The following is an 18,216-nucleotide window of genomic DNA, read 5'->3' on the forward strand; positions in this document are numbered from 1 at the left end:
AGTAACTGCCCTGGTCATCTGAATACTTTTGTTTGACTTATTGCTCAGTACCTCACAGTCACTTGGAGGTCAAGCCCCCCTCCCCTCCCCTGCCAAATATCAGCCAATATTCTTAGTATTTTAAAACACACTGAGCACATATCACAAATATTGAATATGTTTTGTTACAAATTCAGCATCTTTTAAAAATTATACCATTTACTATCAATTCAATAAAATATGGGATTTTTTTTTAAACGTGTTGAAATTGTAACAGAAGTCGTTGATCGAGACATGTGCTCAGTTTCTTTTAAAAGGTTGGCAGGTGCGGGTTGGGAGGGGAGGGGTGCTGACCCCTTAAGTGTCTGTGAGTACCTCAGGCAAGTTATCTCAGGCTTACCAACACAAAGTGAAAAGAAATAGCGTGTTTCCATTATTTTTATCAATAAATATTTTCATATAGCCATGTGATGATCATAAATAAGTCATTAAATATTCAGGCCGTCACAAATTGCGAAGTTTTTTTTATTATACTTGGTTAATTATATTAACTCGTCTGCCAGTACATATTACTACAAACCCCGCGACACGTTACAAACTTACAATATGCATATTCCCTAAGTTGTGTTTTTAAAATCATAATTGTCCTCAGAAACAAAGTCAAAGTAGTGAGTGAGTTGGGTTTTACAGCGAATCGACACAAAATGGTCATATATCGCCGAGAAGAAGTTATCGAAAACGCCAATTGTAAAGCATACCTTAAATCTTTTATGTAAAAATGTAAAGCATATCTAAAATCATTTATGTAAAAATGTAAAGCACGTAAAAATGTAAAGCATATCTAAAATCAGTTTAGCCTAAAAAACTCTCTGTTTCCGGTAACATGCTCAAAAAAAATTGGGTAGGTAGGTCCGATTTTTTTTCTTTTTTTGGAATTTTTTTTTTATTAAGGGAGACTTTTCGGAAATTATTTTTGTGTCAAAAAAATGAATACAAATAAGAGCTAGGGTTATGCCTTTAGAGCATCCGTAAGTTAATTGATTTCTAACTTCACAGGCCATGTTTAAAGCATAAAAGTGCAGTTTTGCAACATTTTGTTAAAAAGTTAAAAAACGTATTCTCCAAGGCCATAAAAACATTTAGGGTCGGGCCAAAAATTTAGGGTAGGTCAGCCGGAAACAATATTTTTACGCCTAATATGTATAAATGTAAAGCATATCTAAAATCATTTATGTAAAAATATACGTACGAGTTAAAATATCAGCTGCAAACATAATAATATTGCAAAAGATCTGAATAAAAATATGAAATGTCAGATTTTTTGATAAAAACGATAAAATATTTCGGACTGAAACTTTTTCAAATAACTCTTTCAAAGATTGAACGTCATAGTATGTAGGCCTACTGCGCTGTGGAGCAAAGTCCACAACAAAGTCAAAGTAAAATTGGATCAAAACACAACATAAAGTCAAGATATTTCTGAGGGGTCGATACGTCATAGGGTCGAAATTTGTCTTTGGGGTCGGAATGTTCAAGGAAATTCAATTTTGGGGTCGAAGTGCCTTGGGGTTGAAACGTCTTGGGGTCGAAATGTCTAGCATTCGTGAGCGAAACTGACTCTGAATGAAAAAGTTAGGGTCTACGATACCCGCTTTTAACAATAAGAACGGATGAGTGAAAAGTATGTTGAACCGAGCTTATAACAATAAGATCACGCGCATGCATTTTTAAAAACGAGCCTTTCTACTTTCAGTTTTATGTTTATCATGACAGAAATGACCTTCACCCCTAGTTTTGCCCAATCAAATGCATTTTGGTGCATGACAAGGAAAATGGCGGCCTCCATAAGGGTTTGTTTTGCCATATCATAATTTCAGTGGTCTTTACTCAGTTTTCATCATATTGAATTGTTATATGTTAGCAGCAATTCATTATAACCTGAAATTATATTTATTTTTGTTTCAGGAAAAATACCTTGCCCGTTTCTCTGCAAAATGGCCGTTTGCTACAAAGGTCGAATGTGAAGCTCACAAGGTGAACATTTACATGCATTATCGTCAGTTAACCTGTTTAAAAACTGCTCCTCTTTCCATTCCATAAATTGTTTCCCTATTCATGTTACGAATTACATCATCACCGACGCTTGCAGGTCCTTGATAGCAACAGTTACGCTTTCCGAGTCAACTGACTTAACGTTTGAAGTGGGTTAAATTTTAATTTAAAAAGGGCAGTGGCTAGGATTATGGTACCGTCAAATACATCAGGGCCCTCACTCTACTTTGGGGGAAGGGGTCTGCAGCCCTCAGGCAGGGGATTTTTCGCGTCATTTTGGCCAAAAGGGGGAATTTTCATTGCCTTCAAAGAATAACATACTATTTAAGAACTATAACATGTATAACTTTCTTGATTAGAAATACCATAAAGATTGTATTGAATAATTTACCCAACAAATTCTGGTGCAAATCTGAATATTTTAATAAATGTCATTATACATTCATTATATTACTGAACGAACCGTTGATACTCGTGTATAATCTTTTTTCTTTTTACATCTGGGCCCACCCCCGAATCGTGGGTGCTTATTATACACAGGTGTAGACGAATCCGGTGTAGACAATTTTCCAACTTCAAAATAACTTTGTTTACGATTTGCACCATTTTGGTAAAGGGAAACTACTCTTCGCGCTGACTGTCATCACTAAAATCTGAGACTGCCATTACGTTCTGCAAAGAAGTATAAAATACACAGAATGGCAACTGGCTGTAATCTCGCGTGAGCTCGTGTCAGAGCGTGATTCGGCGTTATCTTACTTAAAACAAACATCGGCGAGCATGGAGTTACAATTTGTACCTTTAAAACTACATTTAAAATACATGTTAGCTTCTAAAACAAAATTAGTTTAATGTGAAATGGTCTTAAGACACGAAGTACACGGGGTTGTTTTTGCCATCGAAAGAAGTGTGGTCATACGGTGATAATTATTTTACCGATGAATAATTGCTTTCGCATACAAAATGGAGCGTGGAGAAAGCGCCACTTCTGGTAAACGAGATCTCGTTTTTTTGTCACGGGAGGTTGGCGAGATTTGCTCTATATGCCTTTCAAGTTGCCAATCTATTTATTTTTATAGCTCTTTGCGTTCTGTAAAAGATCGAGTGGTGTATTTTCTTTTAAACAAAATTAATATCATAATAAATTTAATAATATTTTGATAATTTTTTTTTTTAAAAATCGTAGATATTCTGATACTAATTAAAGATCGACTATTATTGTCTACCGGGATCAAACTGTGAACATCATGAAAGCGTCTAGGGTACAGATCCTTACCTCACTCCTCTAGACAAGCTGTTGGGGGTTATAAGAGGGTACTTTATACCACATTTTTCTAGATATTGAGGGTTATTTGCATCTTTAATTTTGTTGAAAATGAACTATCAAATAAGATTTAATCAATATTTACTTAAAGCTTGAGTCTTAATGGTTCTCAGATAACCAGTGTTCGCACAATTGTTTACATTTTCTTTCATTAAACTAAATAGACAAAAGAATAAAATCAAAGCTTCATCTCTGGACAATATCAGACCTCTGAGTCTGATGGATGAATGTGAATTTCTGTAATAATTAAGCAACATTATGTCATGCAGTCCCTGTTTATATCAATGTCATTTACCAGTATTCAGAATTTTGACATAACATCAGGAATTCTAACTTGACTAATTAGAGAGCTGCATTTTGGAATACCTGCCAGTTTCCGCTTGGGTAAAACAAATTTTTACTATGATCATATTGTGACATTAGAAAGAAAATCAAATTCAGTTATGTAGCAGAACATGCCCTAGAGGATGCTAGAAAGTGCAAAGTTTTAAAATTTTATTTCAAATATTATAATTTTATGGATTTAATACTTAGTTGTTTTAATTCAAGCAGGGAGTCTTATGATCAAGTCTGATCAAATCAAATCATTACTAAAGTGAAATTAGTATTATTCCGCAATCTTTCGGACATATCAGAATTATGAATTGTGAGCTGAAAAAATGATTTTTTGGTGTTCAAATATTGTAATTTAAGAATTTTGGAATTGTCTTGACTCTGGATGGCTTTTTAGCTCACCTGTCACAAAGTGACAAGGTGAGCTTTTGTGATCGCGCGGTGTCCGTCGTCCGTCCGTGCGTCCGTGCGTGCGTCCGTAAACTTTTGCTTGTGACCACTCTAGAGGTCACATTTTTCATGGGATCTTTATGAAAGTTGGTCAGAATGTTCACCTTGATGATATCTAGGTCAAGTTCGAAACTGGGTCACGTGCCGTCAAAAACTAGGTCAGTAGGTCTAAAAATAGAAAAACCTTGTGACCTCTCTAGAGGCCATAATTTTCAATGGATCTTCATGAAAGTTGGTCAGAATGTTCATCTTGATGATATCTAGGTCAAGTTTGAAACTCGGTCACGTGCGGTCAAAAACTAGGTCAGTAGGTCTAAAAATAGAAAAACCTTGTGACCTCTCTAGAGGCCATATATTTCAAAAGATCTTCATGAAAGTTGGTCAGAACGTTCACCTTGATGATATCTAGGTCAAGTTCGAAACTGGGTCATGTGCCTTCAAAAACTAGGTCAGTAGGTCAAATAATAGAAAAACCTTGTGACCTCTCTAAAGGCCATATTTTTCATGGGATCTGTGTGAAAGTTGGTCTGAATGTTCATCTTGATGATATCTAGGTCAAGTTCGAAACTGGGTCACGTGCGGTCAAAAACTAGGTCAGTAGGTCTAAAAATAGAAAAACCTTGTGACCTCTCTAGAGGCCATATATTTCATGAAATCTTCATGAAAATTTGTCAGAATGTTCACCTTGATGATATCTAAGTCAAGTTCGAAAGTGGGTCACATGCCATCAAAAACTAGGTCAGTAGGTCAAATAATAGAAAAACCTTGTGACCTAACTAGAGGCCATATTTTCCATGGGATCTGTATGAAAGTTGGTCTGAATGTTCATCTTGATGATATCTAGGTCAAGTTTGAAACTGGGTCACGTGCCATCAAAAACTAGGTCAGTAGGTCAAATAATAGAAAAACCTTGTGACCTCTCTAGAGGCCATACTTGTGAATGGATCTCCATAAAAATTGGTCAGAATGTTCACCTTGATGATATCTAAGTCAAATTCGAAAGTGGGTCACGTGCCATCAAAAAGTAGGTCAGTAGGTCAAATAATGAAAAAACGCTGTGACCTCTCTAGAGGCCATATTTTTCATAGGATCTGTATGAAAGTTGGTCTGAATGTTTATCTTGATGATATCTAGGTCAAGTTTGAAACTGGGTCAACTGCGATCAAAAACTAGGTCAGTAGGTCTTGAAATAGAAAAACCTTGTGACCTCTCTAGAGGCCATACCCTTGAATGGATCTTCATGACAATTGGTCAGAATGTTCACCTTGATGATATCTAGGTCAAGTTTGAAACTGGGTCACGTGCCTTAAAAAACTAGGTTAATAGGTCAAATAATAGAAAAACCTTGTGACCTCTCTAGTTTCCTTCTGTAACAGGGACCCACTGTCGTAAATGCATTTTTTTCTCAAATTAATCAAGAAGGAAAAATATTACAAATGCAAGGTCTTTTTCTGTAACATTTTCACAAAGTTCAGACTGTTTTGACATTCAGTGCTATGTCTGGCACTGTTTAATACGATTCCATTGCGAAATGGAACATTTCAATCAAATCAAATTGAGCGCTTCAGCCTTCAAATACAGTATAGTTCTGTACCAAAAAATTAGGGCACTCTGTTTACAGAAAAAAGAGAGATTTAATGTTAACAGGCAGGTAGACACTAACTTCTTGTTTTTTACAGTAAGACTGATTGTTTGAAAGGTGAATGTTTCATTCAACGGGTATATATAAAACAGAAATTTTGTAAATGTTTACAAGTCAAACATGACAAGGACTGATTTAGACGTAAATATTTTTTGATGAGAACGAGATCATGGAGATATTGTGATGGAACATGTTAATATGTATGTAGCACAGAAAGTCTAGGGGATCTTTTTTAAGGTCACCAGGATCAAGGTCACTTTTAGGTCAATGTCACTGTAAGAAAGCATATAAAAAAATACTTGAAAAGCCTGGTTTTCATGGAATTTCCATGGCGCTTGTTAAAATTTTGAATTGTTTTCAATGTATATATGTTATTAATTCTTTTATTGTTTTCCTTTGCAGGAAGAAGGATTGATGCGTGCAGACTCTGAGCATTTGAGAACTATTTTCAATAAGGTAAACTTGTGGTGTAATGCTTACTTATACAGTATAGGTTTCCTGTCAGAAGGCTTGTAATTGAAGACACTTGTATATCAAATTTCAATGTTTTCCTCAGACTTTTCTAAAGGTGTTTTTAATGTGTGTTTGTGTAACAGTCATTCTTGCATACCAGAGGTCTGCTATGACTTCAAGCATTTTGCGTGTTATACATGTTTTATGCCTAAATAGGCTGGGGGAAAACAATTAAGCATATTTTAGCTCAGGCATTTTCAGTTTAAAGCTTGTTTTCTGTCTTTTCTTTCTTGTTTATTATTGAAGACATAACATGAAGCTATGGTAATCAAGTTATTCCATAGATGGTTAGCACTGTAGAATTAATAATTTGCTACATTTGCCTGGTTACTTTCATCTTTCTCAAAATGTTGTGCTTGTCACATAATATAGACACATATACATGACATAGTATTTGTTTAATACCATATTTACATCATACATGTTGACTACAGAAGAGAGAATATAATGTAAATCAATTTGTGTATGATTTGTTTTACAGATGTAGGATAAATTCCCTTAAGATAAAAATTGACTTTGCTTTATTTGGCCAAGTGGGATGAAATCGCCCTTTGATTTGTTTAATAAAACTTTGAATGTTACAAACAGGCAAAAGTACAATTTTTTAAGGGGATATTTAACTATGTGCATTTTCACCTTGAAAATTAGTGTATGTTTCAGAAATATTAAGATAGAATTGTGTTCACCTTGGTAAATGAGCACAGTGATTTTGTCTGTATTCTGTTTTGTACAAATTTTTGATATATGGTAATAATATATTTTGTAGTATGCCAGCGTGACTGAAGGAGATGAGAAGTTTATGACATATCCGGACTTCATTCAGAGATTTCTGCAGTTGTTAGACACCAAGGACTATAATGAGTACACACTGCAGCTTTTCGGCAGCAGTATCGATACAAGCCGAGATGGGTAAGACATACACATGTTTTATATTTCTTGCTGTCAGTGAATGGTAGCTAGACAGTTACTCATTCTTTGGAATCCAAATACAGTATAAATTTGTTCCCTTGGACTGGGATAATTCAAACACCGCCCTTCACTTGAACTCATCACCCAGGTCTCAGCAAAATTCCTACATATATTGTTCTATGGCTCCAACTGTAGATAACTTTAACAAATTTTGATGGTCCTGTTGAGTTGGAGTGAACATAGATTTTCATCCCTATTTTGAAATGAGGACATGTATACTTGTCTTAAATTCTTTTTAACTAACATAGAGGAATAGTGTTCAGGAAATAGGGATCTCAGTTAGTAGTAAGTCTTTTAATGCTGTTGATTCTAATGTCAAGTAGAGAAAGGCATCATTACTGGTACATTCAAGTTTGAATCAGAAATCTTAAACATTGGATATGATGATGCTAATAAACTATCCATTAAGCATTTTATTGTACCCCCCGACAACAAAGTTGTAAGGGGGGGTATACTGGTTTCAGGTTGTCTGTCCGTCAGTCTGTCTGTCCATCCGTAGACACAATCTTGTGCGCACCATCTCTCCTCATCCCCTTGACACAATTTAATGAAACTTCACACAAGTGATCAGTAACAACAGTAGTTGTGCATGGGGCATGTTAGGTTCTTTCAGAAAAAAAAATTGCAGAGTTACGGGACTTTGTTTTTTGTTACTATACTATGTACATAGACACAATCTTGTGTGCACCATCTCTTCTCATCACCTTGACACAATTTAATGAAACTTCACACAAGTGATCAGTAACAACAGTTGTGCATTGGGCATGTTAGGTTCTTTCAGAAAAAAAATTTGCAGAGTTACGGGACTTTGTTTTTTGTAACTATACTATATACATAGACACAATCTTGTGCACACCATCATTCTCTCCTCATCCCCTTGACACAATTTAATGAAACTTCACACAAGTGATCAGTAACAACAGTAGTTGTGCATGGGGCATGCTAGGTTCTTTCATCGACAAAAATTGCAGAGTTATGGGACTTTGTTTCTTGTTAACATACTGTGTACATACAGTCTGCATATGCAATCTTGTGCGCGCCTAATCTTCCGAACCCTTGCACACAGTTTAATGAAACTTCACACGAGTGATCAGTACCAACCCTAGTTGTGCATGGTGCATGTTAGGTTCTTTTAGATAAATATTCTGCATAGTTATGGGACTTTGTTTTTTGTTACTTTACTGTATACATACAGTCTATATACATACAGTCCACATAATTATGCAATCTTGTGTGCGTCAAATTGCAATGTACTGTGTCAGTGCATGTGGGGGGTACATTCATCACCTTTAGTGATAGCTCTAGTTAAGCTAAGCAACAGCAGCTCCAACACAGTTTAGGTAATATGAAAACTTACAAGCTTTTTAATGGTAGTCCACTACTAGAGGAAGACCACTCATGTCCCTCTGGGCATCATTTCAGACAGGGATGAGCCCCTGTATAGGACCATAAACCTACAACCAGTTGAATGGCTTCCTCACATGACATCTCTAGCAGCATTTAAACCTGCAAAGTGGAGTAGCAAGGGATTTTAAGCCTGTGACTTTAACTACTCTGCCACAGAATGAATGTATGTGGTAGATTGACTTTGGGATTTTATGGATTCGTTGAACAACAAAACAAAACTTTCTCTCTATAAAAGAAATTCCCATTAGATTTATGTTTATAAGTTGAATTTCTTGTCTTTTTGTATTAACAAGAACACTAGCATTTGTTTGCAAATACTGGCTTGCAGTAAGCATTAGACAGAAATTGAACAATTTCAAAATACACTTTAACCTACTGGTTTCATTTAGCCTGTGTAGAATATTTTACAGTTGATTACAATTGTTCTTGTTGCAGCAAAATCTCCTTTACAGAGTTCCAGGCATTTGAGCATCTGCTTTCCCTACCTGATGCCATGTACAGGCTATCTTTCCAGATCTATGATCGCAATGGAAGTGGCTTCTTAAACTTTAGTAAGTTAACTTTTGTATCATGTGATACGTGTATGCATCAAATTTTCCCAGAAACAAAAAATTGTGAGCGGAAAATGGTACTTTTGAGAATACTGAAAACAATAATTGATTTTGTTTTACAGAATTGTCACCTAAACTGTTCGTGTCTATATGGTAACCTGGTAGCTAATGCATTTAAATACTGACAGTAACAACTGTCATATATTTATTGAGTTGAAGTTATTTGAGAAATTTTATATACACATTTTCACAGTTGGCAATACTGAAAGGTCGTATCTGCTTCTTTTGACCTGTTGACTATATAATTGTTGTGTCCCATGTCACATAATATGCAGTGTTTAAAAGGTTGTAAGTGGCAGGTACCATCTTTCCCCTTGGAACATATTTCTACAACTGACCAAAAAATGGGTCATATATGTAACAGTTTTAAAACCTTATATCATTAATGAAGTGTCATTTTTGTCTCGAGAAACAGGTTCACACAAATGATTCCATGTTCAGGTTATGGCCATATTATTGCAGTTTCCAAAAATGTGGAAGTCATAAAATGGCATAAGTAACTGTAAACAGTTACAACCACGTTAAATTATTAATCCCCCGCCACAAGTGGTGGTGGTTATAGGAATGGTTTCCATCTATCCGTCCATATTTCTGTCCATCCGTAACAATTGTGTCCACTCTATATAACTTAAACCCTTTGAAGGATTTTCATGAAACTTGGGTCAAATGATCACCTCGTCAATACGATGTGCAGAACTCATGAGTCAGCCATGTCGGCTCAAGGTCAAGGTCACAACTCGAGGTCAAAGGTTTGAGCCTTCCATTTTGTGTCCACTCTGTATCTTGTAAACCCCTTGAAGGATTTTCATGAAACTTGGGTCAAATGATCACCTTATCAAGACGATGTGCAGAACTCCCAATACCATCAACCCTTTTACTATGATCAATAACAGCGGCAGGGCAGACTGCCTTGTTTATTAAGAGTATTTGCATTATTATTCAGAGTGAATAATGTATATGAAAAATGATCATTTTGACAAAGTGAAAAATGCATTGACTTGCATATTTGGCACTGCTGAATTATTCCAACAAATTAAAGACTGGTAAATATTTCGTTATTTTGATGCATGTAAGCTGCTGTTTTATTCGCTGATCTAGATCAAGTTAGAGGTGAGCTATTAGTACAGCTTCATGTTTTGTGTTGCCAAGAATTTGTTCCAATTTTCATGAAACTTGAAGAATATTTTGCTTCGGTGAATTTTTAGCTCACCTGAGCCAAAGGCTCATGGTTAGCTTTTGTGACCGCTCAATGTCCGTCGTGCGTCATCAGTCGTCCGTCCGTCAACAATTTCTAAAAAAAATCTTCTTCAAAACCACTGAGCAGAATTACACCAAACTTCATAGGAATGATCCTTGGGTGGCCCCCTTTCAAAATTGTTCAAAGAATTGAATTCCTTGTAGAACTCTGGTTGCCATGGCAACCGAAAGGAAAAAATTAAAAAATCTTCTTGTCCAAAACCACAGGTCATAGGGCTTTGATATTTGGTATATAGCATCATCTAGTGGTCCTCTATCAAGATTGTTCAAATTATCCCCCTAGGGTCAAATATGGACCCGCCCTCGGGGTCACATGGTTTACTTAAATAGGGAAAATTTTTAAAATCTTTGGCATGTGACATCATCTAATGGTCCTCTATATAGATTGTTCAAATTACGCTCCTGGGGTGAAAAGAGGCCCTACCCCGGGGTTACCAAGTTTTACATAGACTTATATAGGAAAGAAATTTAAAAATCTTCTTGTCTGAAACCACAAGACCTAGGCCTTTGATATTTGGTATGTAGCATCGCCTTGTGGTCCTCTACCACAATTTTTCAAATTATGCCCCTTAGGAGAAAAGAGGCCCTGTCCCGGGGGGTCCCAAGTTTTATATAGACATATAGGAAAAGAACTTCTAAAATCTGCTTGTCTGAAAGTTCAAGGCTTTGATATTTGGTATATGTAACATTGCCTAGTGGTCCTCTACCAAGATTGTTCAGATTATGCCCCTGGGGTGAAAAGAGGCCCTGCCCAAAGTCACTTGTTATATGAGTTATATAGGAAAAAAATACTTCAAAAATTATCTGATCATATTTCCTAGACTGTTTAATTATAATTACCTGATGACCCAAAGTAGGGGTCATTTGACTGTGACCTTGACCTACTGACCACCAACTTTCTTGCTTTTTAAGATACAGCCTTGAAATTTAGATGACATATACAGTTTTGCACATCAATCTTAAAACTGACTTTCAGTGACCATGAATGTGACCTACTGACCTACTTTCTTAATATTTTAGCATCAGTTTGACATTTGAAACATATAGCTCATATTACTCAGGTGAGTGATCCAGGGTCATCATGACCCTCTTGTTTGTGAATTGGATGCTGGATCATCCATGATACATTACTAGTATCTTATTGAGCTCATTATGGCCTTCTTGTCTTTACTTAAATCCTATATATGCTGTGGCATGAACATTTCAACCGGCTTAAAATTTCAGAAGTGTAAATGTTGATCTTTCATGTCTTAGCTCTCATTAGATTTTCATTTTAATGAAAAATGAGGCCTCTCTGTGCTTTCTGGGAATGTAGCTGACATCTCAAAGACTGTTTTCTGTTATTATGCTCAATCCTTTTTTAGCTCGACTATTCAAAGAATAGTAGAGCTATTGGACTCACCCATGCGTCGGCGTCCCAATTTGGTTAAGGTTTTGTATGTAAGCTGGTATCTCAGTAACCACTTGTGGAAATGGATTGAAACTTCACACACTTATTCACTGTGATAAATTGACCTACACTGCACAGGTTCCATAACTCTATTTTGCTCTTTTACAAAATTATGCCCCTTTTTCGACTTAGAAATTCTTGTTTAAGGTTTTGTATATAAGCTGGTATCTCAGTAATTGCTTGTGGGAATGGATTGAAACTTCACACACTTATTCACTGTGATAAAATGACTTACATTGCACAGGTTCCATAACTCTGTTTTGCTTTTTTACAAAATTATGCCCCTTTTCGACTTAGAAAATTCTTGGTTAAGGTTTTGTATGTAAGCTGGTATCTCAGTAACCGCTTGTGGGAATGGATTGAAACTTCACACACTTATTCACTGTGATAAACTGACCTACATTGCACAGGTTCCATAACTCTGTTTTGCTTATTTACAAAATTATGTCCCTTTTTTGACTTAGAAATTCTTGGTTAAGGTTTTGTATATAAGCTGGTATCTCAGTACCCACTGATGGGAATGGATTGAAACTTCACACACTGGTTCACTGTCATGATCTGACATGCACTGTGTAGGCCAGTTAACTCTACTTTGCATTTTTTCAAAATTATGCCCCTTTTTCTGACTTAGCAGTTTTTTTGGGTTAATTTTTGTATGTAAACTGGTATCTCAGTATCCACTAATGAGAATTGATTGAAACTTCACACACTTGTTCACTGTCATTATCTGACATGCACTGTGTAGGTCCCATAACTCTACTTTGCATTTATTCAAAATTATGCCCTTTTTTCGACTGCAGTTTTTGGTTAAGTTTTTGTATGTAAGCTGGTATTTCAGTATCCACTTATGGGAAAGGATTGAAACATCATACACTTTCCATTTTTTATGCCCCTGAAGGGAGGCATATAGTTTTTTAACAGTCTGTCGGTCTGTCCGCAATGATCTTTGTCATCCGTGGATGGATTTTCAAATAACTTGGCATGAATGTGTACCACAGTAAGACGACGTGTCGCGCGCAAGACCCAGGTCCGTAGCTCAAAGGTCAAGGTCACACTTAGATGTTAAAGGTCATTTTTCATGATAGTGCATTCGTGTCTGGTCCATATCTTTGTCATTCATGCATGGGTTTTAAAATTATTGGGCATGAATGTGTACCACAGTAAGACGACGTGTCGCACGCAAGACCCAGGTCCATAGGTCAAAGGTCCTAAACTCTAACATCGGCCATGAACTATTCATTCAAAGTGCCATCGGGGGCATGTGTCATCCTATGGAGACAGCTCTTGTTTTTTTTACAAAATTATGCCCCTTTTTCGACTTTTGTATTCATTCAATTGACAAGGCTGTTGAATAGTCGAGAGTTGCTGTCCTCCGACAGATCTTGTTATGTTTGGGTTCTATATATATTAACTTTATATTGTTTCTGTAAACTTGAAAACCTGTTCTACACTGACCTTTAAACCAGAGACAAAGTTACAAAATTATTACAGTTTTCTAGAAAAATTATTCAAATAAATTCCCGCCATTTTTGATTTCTTTTCTAACAAGTTGAGTGATTAAAAAAACGAAATGCAGTTTATTGAGATTTAAGAAAAAGATCAGGAGCACCATCTTTACAAGATAGGCATATAACAACAGTTGAGGTGGGTAATGGGGTTTCTAGGGTGAAATGGACTTTGGATGACAGAACTTTGTTAATGTGACATGTGTTTAATATATACAGCTAAGTTGAAGTAAATCATACAGGCTTTCAAAACATACAGCCACACAGTTACAGGTGATTTTAATGATAAAGTAAAACTTGCAACAATACACAGACTATACCATTTAACTTTGTCACTTTTTGCTTACAGAGGAGTTTGAAGATATAGTAAAACACACAACTCTACACAAGACAATACCATTTAACTTTGATTGTGACTTTATACAACTACATTTTGGTGTGGACAAATCAAGACGCATTTCTTACGCTGAATTTACACAGCTTATACACGTAAGTTTAGTTATAGAAATACAATGTAATTGAGGTTTTCTTGCAGATGATGAATATATGGCAGTGAAAGGTACCTTACTTCCTTTGCTTTTGCCTAAGACAAGTCAGCTCTGTTTCATTCAGAAGTCAGCCCGCCCGCTTAGCTCAGTAGGGAGAGCGTTGGTCTACGGATCACGGGGTCGCGAGTTCCATCCTCGGGCGGGGCATATATTCTCCATGACGATTTGATAAAAGACATTGTGTCCTCCACCTCTGATAATTCATGTGGGGAAGTTGGCAGTTACTTGCGGAGAACAGGTTTGTACTGGTACAGAATTCAGGAACACTGGTTAGGTTAACTGCCCGCCGTAACATGACTGAAATACTGTTGAAAAAGGCGTAAAACCCAAAACAAACAAACATCATTCAGAAGTAGCTAAATAAACGCCAATAATAAAACATCTGTAAAATTTGAGAAGACCTTGTAATGATAAAGATTATTTAGATAGGACATTTGAATTGTTTTATTAGGATGAATCAGGGATGGAATTTAACTTTTTTCCCACCAGCAATTTTTAGCTCACCTGTCGCAAAGTGACAAGGTGAGCTTTTGTGATCGCGCAGCTTCCGTGCGTATGTGCGTCCGTGCGTAAACTTTTGCTTGTGACCACTCTAGAGGTCACATTTTTCATGGGATCTTTATGAAAGTTGGTCAGAATGTTCACCTTGATGATATCTAGGTCAAGTTCGAAACTGTGTCACGTGCGGTCGAAAACTAGGACAGTAGGTCTAAAAATAGAAAAACCTTGTGACCTCTCTAGAGGCCATATTTTTCAGTGGATCTTCATGAAAATTAGAATGTTCATCTTGATAATATCTAGGTCAAGTTCGAAACTGGGTCAACTGCGGTCAAAAACTAGGTCAGTAGGTAAAATTATACAAAATCGTTGTGACCTCTCTAGAGGTCATATTTTTTATGGGATCTGCATGAAAATTGGTCAGAATGTTCATCTTGATGATATGTAGGTCAAGTTCGAAACTGGGTAACGTCAAAACGTTAAAACTAGGTCAGTAGGTCAAATAATAGAAAAACCTTGTGACCTCTGTAGAGGCCGTATTTTTCATGGGATCTACATGAAAATTGGTCAGAATGTTCATCTTGATGATATCTAGTTCAAGTTTGAAACTGGGTCAACTGCAGTCAAAAACTAGGTCAGTAGGTCAAATAATAAAAAATCCTTGTGACTTCTCTAGAGGTCATATTTTTCATGGGATCTGCATGAAAATTGGTCAGAATGTTCACCTTGATGATATCTAGGTCAAGTTCGAAACTGGGTCACGTCCGGTCCAAAACTAGGTCAGTAGGTTTAATAATAGAAAAACCTTGTGACCTCTCTAGAGGTCATTTTTTTTAATGGATCTGCATTAAAATTAGTCAGAATGTTCATCTTGATGATATCTAGGTCAAGTTTGAAACTGGGTCACGTCCGGTCTAAAGCTAGGTCATTAGGTCAAATAATAGAAAAACCTTGTGACCTCTGTAGAGGCCATATTTTTCATGGGATCTGCATGAAAATTGGTCAGAATGTTCATCTTGATGATATCTAGGTGAAGTTCGAAACTGGGTTAACTGCGGTCCAAAACTAGGTCAGTAGGTCTAAAAATAGAAAATCCTTGTGACCTCCCTAGAGGCCATATTTTTCAATGGATCTGCATGAAAATTGGTCAGAATGTTTACCTTGACGATACCTAAATCAAGTTTGAAACTAGGTCCATGGGGTCCAAAACTAGGTCATTAGATCAAATAATAGAAAAACCTTGTGACCTCTCTAGAGGTCATATTTTTCATGGGATCTGCATGAAAATTGGTCAGACTGTTTTAATCTTGATGATATCTAGGTCAAGTTCGAAACTGGGTTATATGCAGTCAAAAACTAGGTCAGTAGGTCAGATAATAGAAAAACCTTGTGACCTCTGTAGAGGCCAGTTTTTTCATGGGATCTGCATGAAAATTGGTCAGAATGTTCACCTTGATAATATCTAGGTCAAGATTGAAACTGGGTCACATGCGGTCAAAAACTAGGTCAGTAGGTCAAATAATAGAAAAAACTTGTGACCACTCTAGAGGCCATATTTTTCATGGGATCTGTATGAAAGTTGGACTGAATGTTCATGTTGATGATATCTAGATCAAGTTTGAAACTGAGTCAACTGTGGTCAAAAACTAGGTCAGTAGGTCTAAAAATAGAAAAACCTTGTGACCTCTATAGAGGCTATATTTTTCAATGGATCTTCATGAAAATTGGTGAGAATGTTCACCTTGATGATATCAAGGTCAAGTACAAAACTGGGTCACATGCCTTCAAAAACTAGTTCATTATGTCAAATAATAGAAAAACCTTGTGACCTCTCTAGAGGCCATTTTTTTCAATGGATCTTCATGAAAATTGGTCAGAATTTTTATCTTGATGAGATCTAGGTCACATGAGCTCTAAAACTTGGTCACTATGTCAAATAATAGAAAAAACGATGTCATACTCAGTTCATGTGGGGACAGGTGAGCGATTCAGGACCATCATGGTCCTCTTGTTAGCTCACCTGAGCAATGCTCAGGTGAGTTTTTCTGATCGCTCGATGTCCGGCGTCCGTCGTCTGTCAACATTTAGCTTGTGTATGCGATAGAGGCTGTATTTTTCATTTAATCTTCATGAATATTGGTCAGAATGATAAACTTGATGGAATCTAGGCCGACTTCGAAAATGGGTCATCTCGGGTCAAAAACTAGGTCACTAGGTCAAATCAAAGAAAAACCTTGTGTATGCGATAGAGGCTGTATTTTTCAATTAATCTTCATGAATATTGGTCAGAATGATAACCTTGATGAAATCTAGGCCGAGTTCGAAAATGGGTCATCTCGGGTCAAAAACTAGGTCACTAGGTCAAATCAAAGAAAAACCTTGTGTATGCGATAGAGACTGTATTTTTCAATTGATCTTCATGAATATTGGTCAGAATGATTGCCTTGATAAAATCTAGGCCGAGGTCGAAAATGGGTCATCTCGGGTCAAAAACTATGTCACTAGGTCAAATCAAAGAAAAACCTTGTGTATGCGATAGAGGCGGTATTTTTCAATTGATCTTCATGAATTTTGGTCAGAATGATTACCTTAATGAAATCTAGGCCGAGTTCGAAAATTGGTCATCTGGGGTCAAAAACTAGGTCACTAGGTCAAATCAAGTTAAAACCTTGTGTATGCAATAGAGGCTGTATTTTTCAATTGATCTTCATGAATTTTGGTCAGAATCATAACCTTGATGAAATTCAGACCAAGTTCGAAAATGGGTCATCTGGGATCAAAAACTAGGTCACTAGGTCAAATCAAAGAAAAACCTTGTGTATGCAATAGAGGCTGTATTTTTCAACTGATCTTCATAAAGTTTAGCCAGAATGATTACCTTGATAAAATCTAGGCTGAGTTCGAAAATGGGTCATCTGGGGTAAAAAACTAGGTCACTAGGTCAGATCGAAGAAAAACATTGTGTATGCAATAGAGGATGTATTTTTTAATTGATCTTCATGAAATTTGGTCAGAGTGATTGCCTTGATGAAATCTAGGTCGAGTTTGAATATGGGTTATCTGAGGTCAAAAACTAGGTCACTAGGTCAAATTAAAGAAAAATCTTGTGTATGCGATAGAGACTGTTTTTTCAATTGATTTTTATGAAATTTGGTCAGGATGATTGCTTAATGAAATCTAGGTCGAATTTGACTATAGGTCATCTGAGGTCAAAAACTAGGTCACTTGGTCAAATCAAAGAAAAAACTTGTGTATGTGATAGAAGCTGTATTTTTCAATTGATCTTCATGAATTTTGGTCAGAATGATTGCCTTGATAAAATCTAGGTGGAGTTTAAACATGGGTCATCTAGGGTCAAAAACTAGGTCATATCTAAGAAAATGCTTGTTTTATCGCAAGAGACCAATTTTTTGGTCCAATCTTAATGAAAATTGGTCAGAATATATGTTTCCATGAAATCACTAGGTCAAACATGTTTTACACTGTTATGATGTGTTTCTTAGGTGAGCGACCTAGGGCCATCTTGGCCCTCTTGTTTTCTAGTGCCATTTAGCAAAATATCGGGTTCCACTAGTAATTATTTAAAGGCTGTTTTTATGTGCTAAATTTATTACGTTGTTTTGTTGTTGTTTGGTTTCATATAAAAGTTCACGTTTCAGACAGGCCGGGACTTTCTGG

The 18,216-nt window shown here is 36.4% G+C and overlaps 1 protein-coding gene across 3 annotated transcripts in view; it reads left to right on the forward strand.

Annotated features, from left to right (window-relative positions):
- Positions 1 to 1,790: 1,790 nt before the first annotated feature.
- Positions 1,791 to 18,216, forward strand: part of LOC123561078 (electrogenic aspartate/glutamate antiporter SLC25A13, mitochondrial-like) — a 71,737-nt gene continuing 55,311 nt past the window's right edge. For 2 of the 3 annotated variants that reach the window (XM_053516550.1, XM_053516551.1), the window contains exons 1-6: positions 1,797 to 1,829; positions 1,945 to 2,013; positions 6,183 to 6,236; positions 7,060 to 7,202; positions 9,105 to 9,220; positions 13,842 to 13,981. In XM_053516550.1, the coding sequence (XP_053372525.1) occupies positions 1,800 to 1,829; positions 1,945 to 2,013; positions 6,183 to 6,236; positions 7,060 to 7,202; positions 9,105 to 9,220; positions 13,842 to 13,981 (552 nt within the window). In that variant the 5' untranslated portion in view covers positions 1,797 to 1,799. Of the gene's footprint in view, positions 1,830 to 1,944; positions 2,014 to 6,182; positions 6,237 to 7,059; positions 7,203 to 9,104; positions 9,221 to 13,841; positions 13,982 to 18,216 lie in introns of all 3 variants that reach the window. The other variant, XM_053516552.1, reaches the window with a different exon arrangement.

The sequence above is a fragment of the Mercenaria mercenaria genome, chromosome 10 (genome assembly GCF_021730395.1).
Source record: "Mercenaria mercenaria strain notata chromosome 10, MADL_Memer_1, whole genome shotgun sequence".
Classification (NCBI taxonomy): domain Eukaryota; kingdom Metazoa; phylum Mollusca; class Bivalvia; order Venerida; family Veneridae; genus Mercenaria; species Mercenaria mercenaria.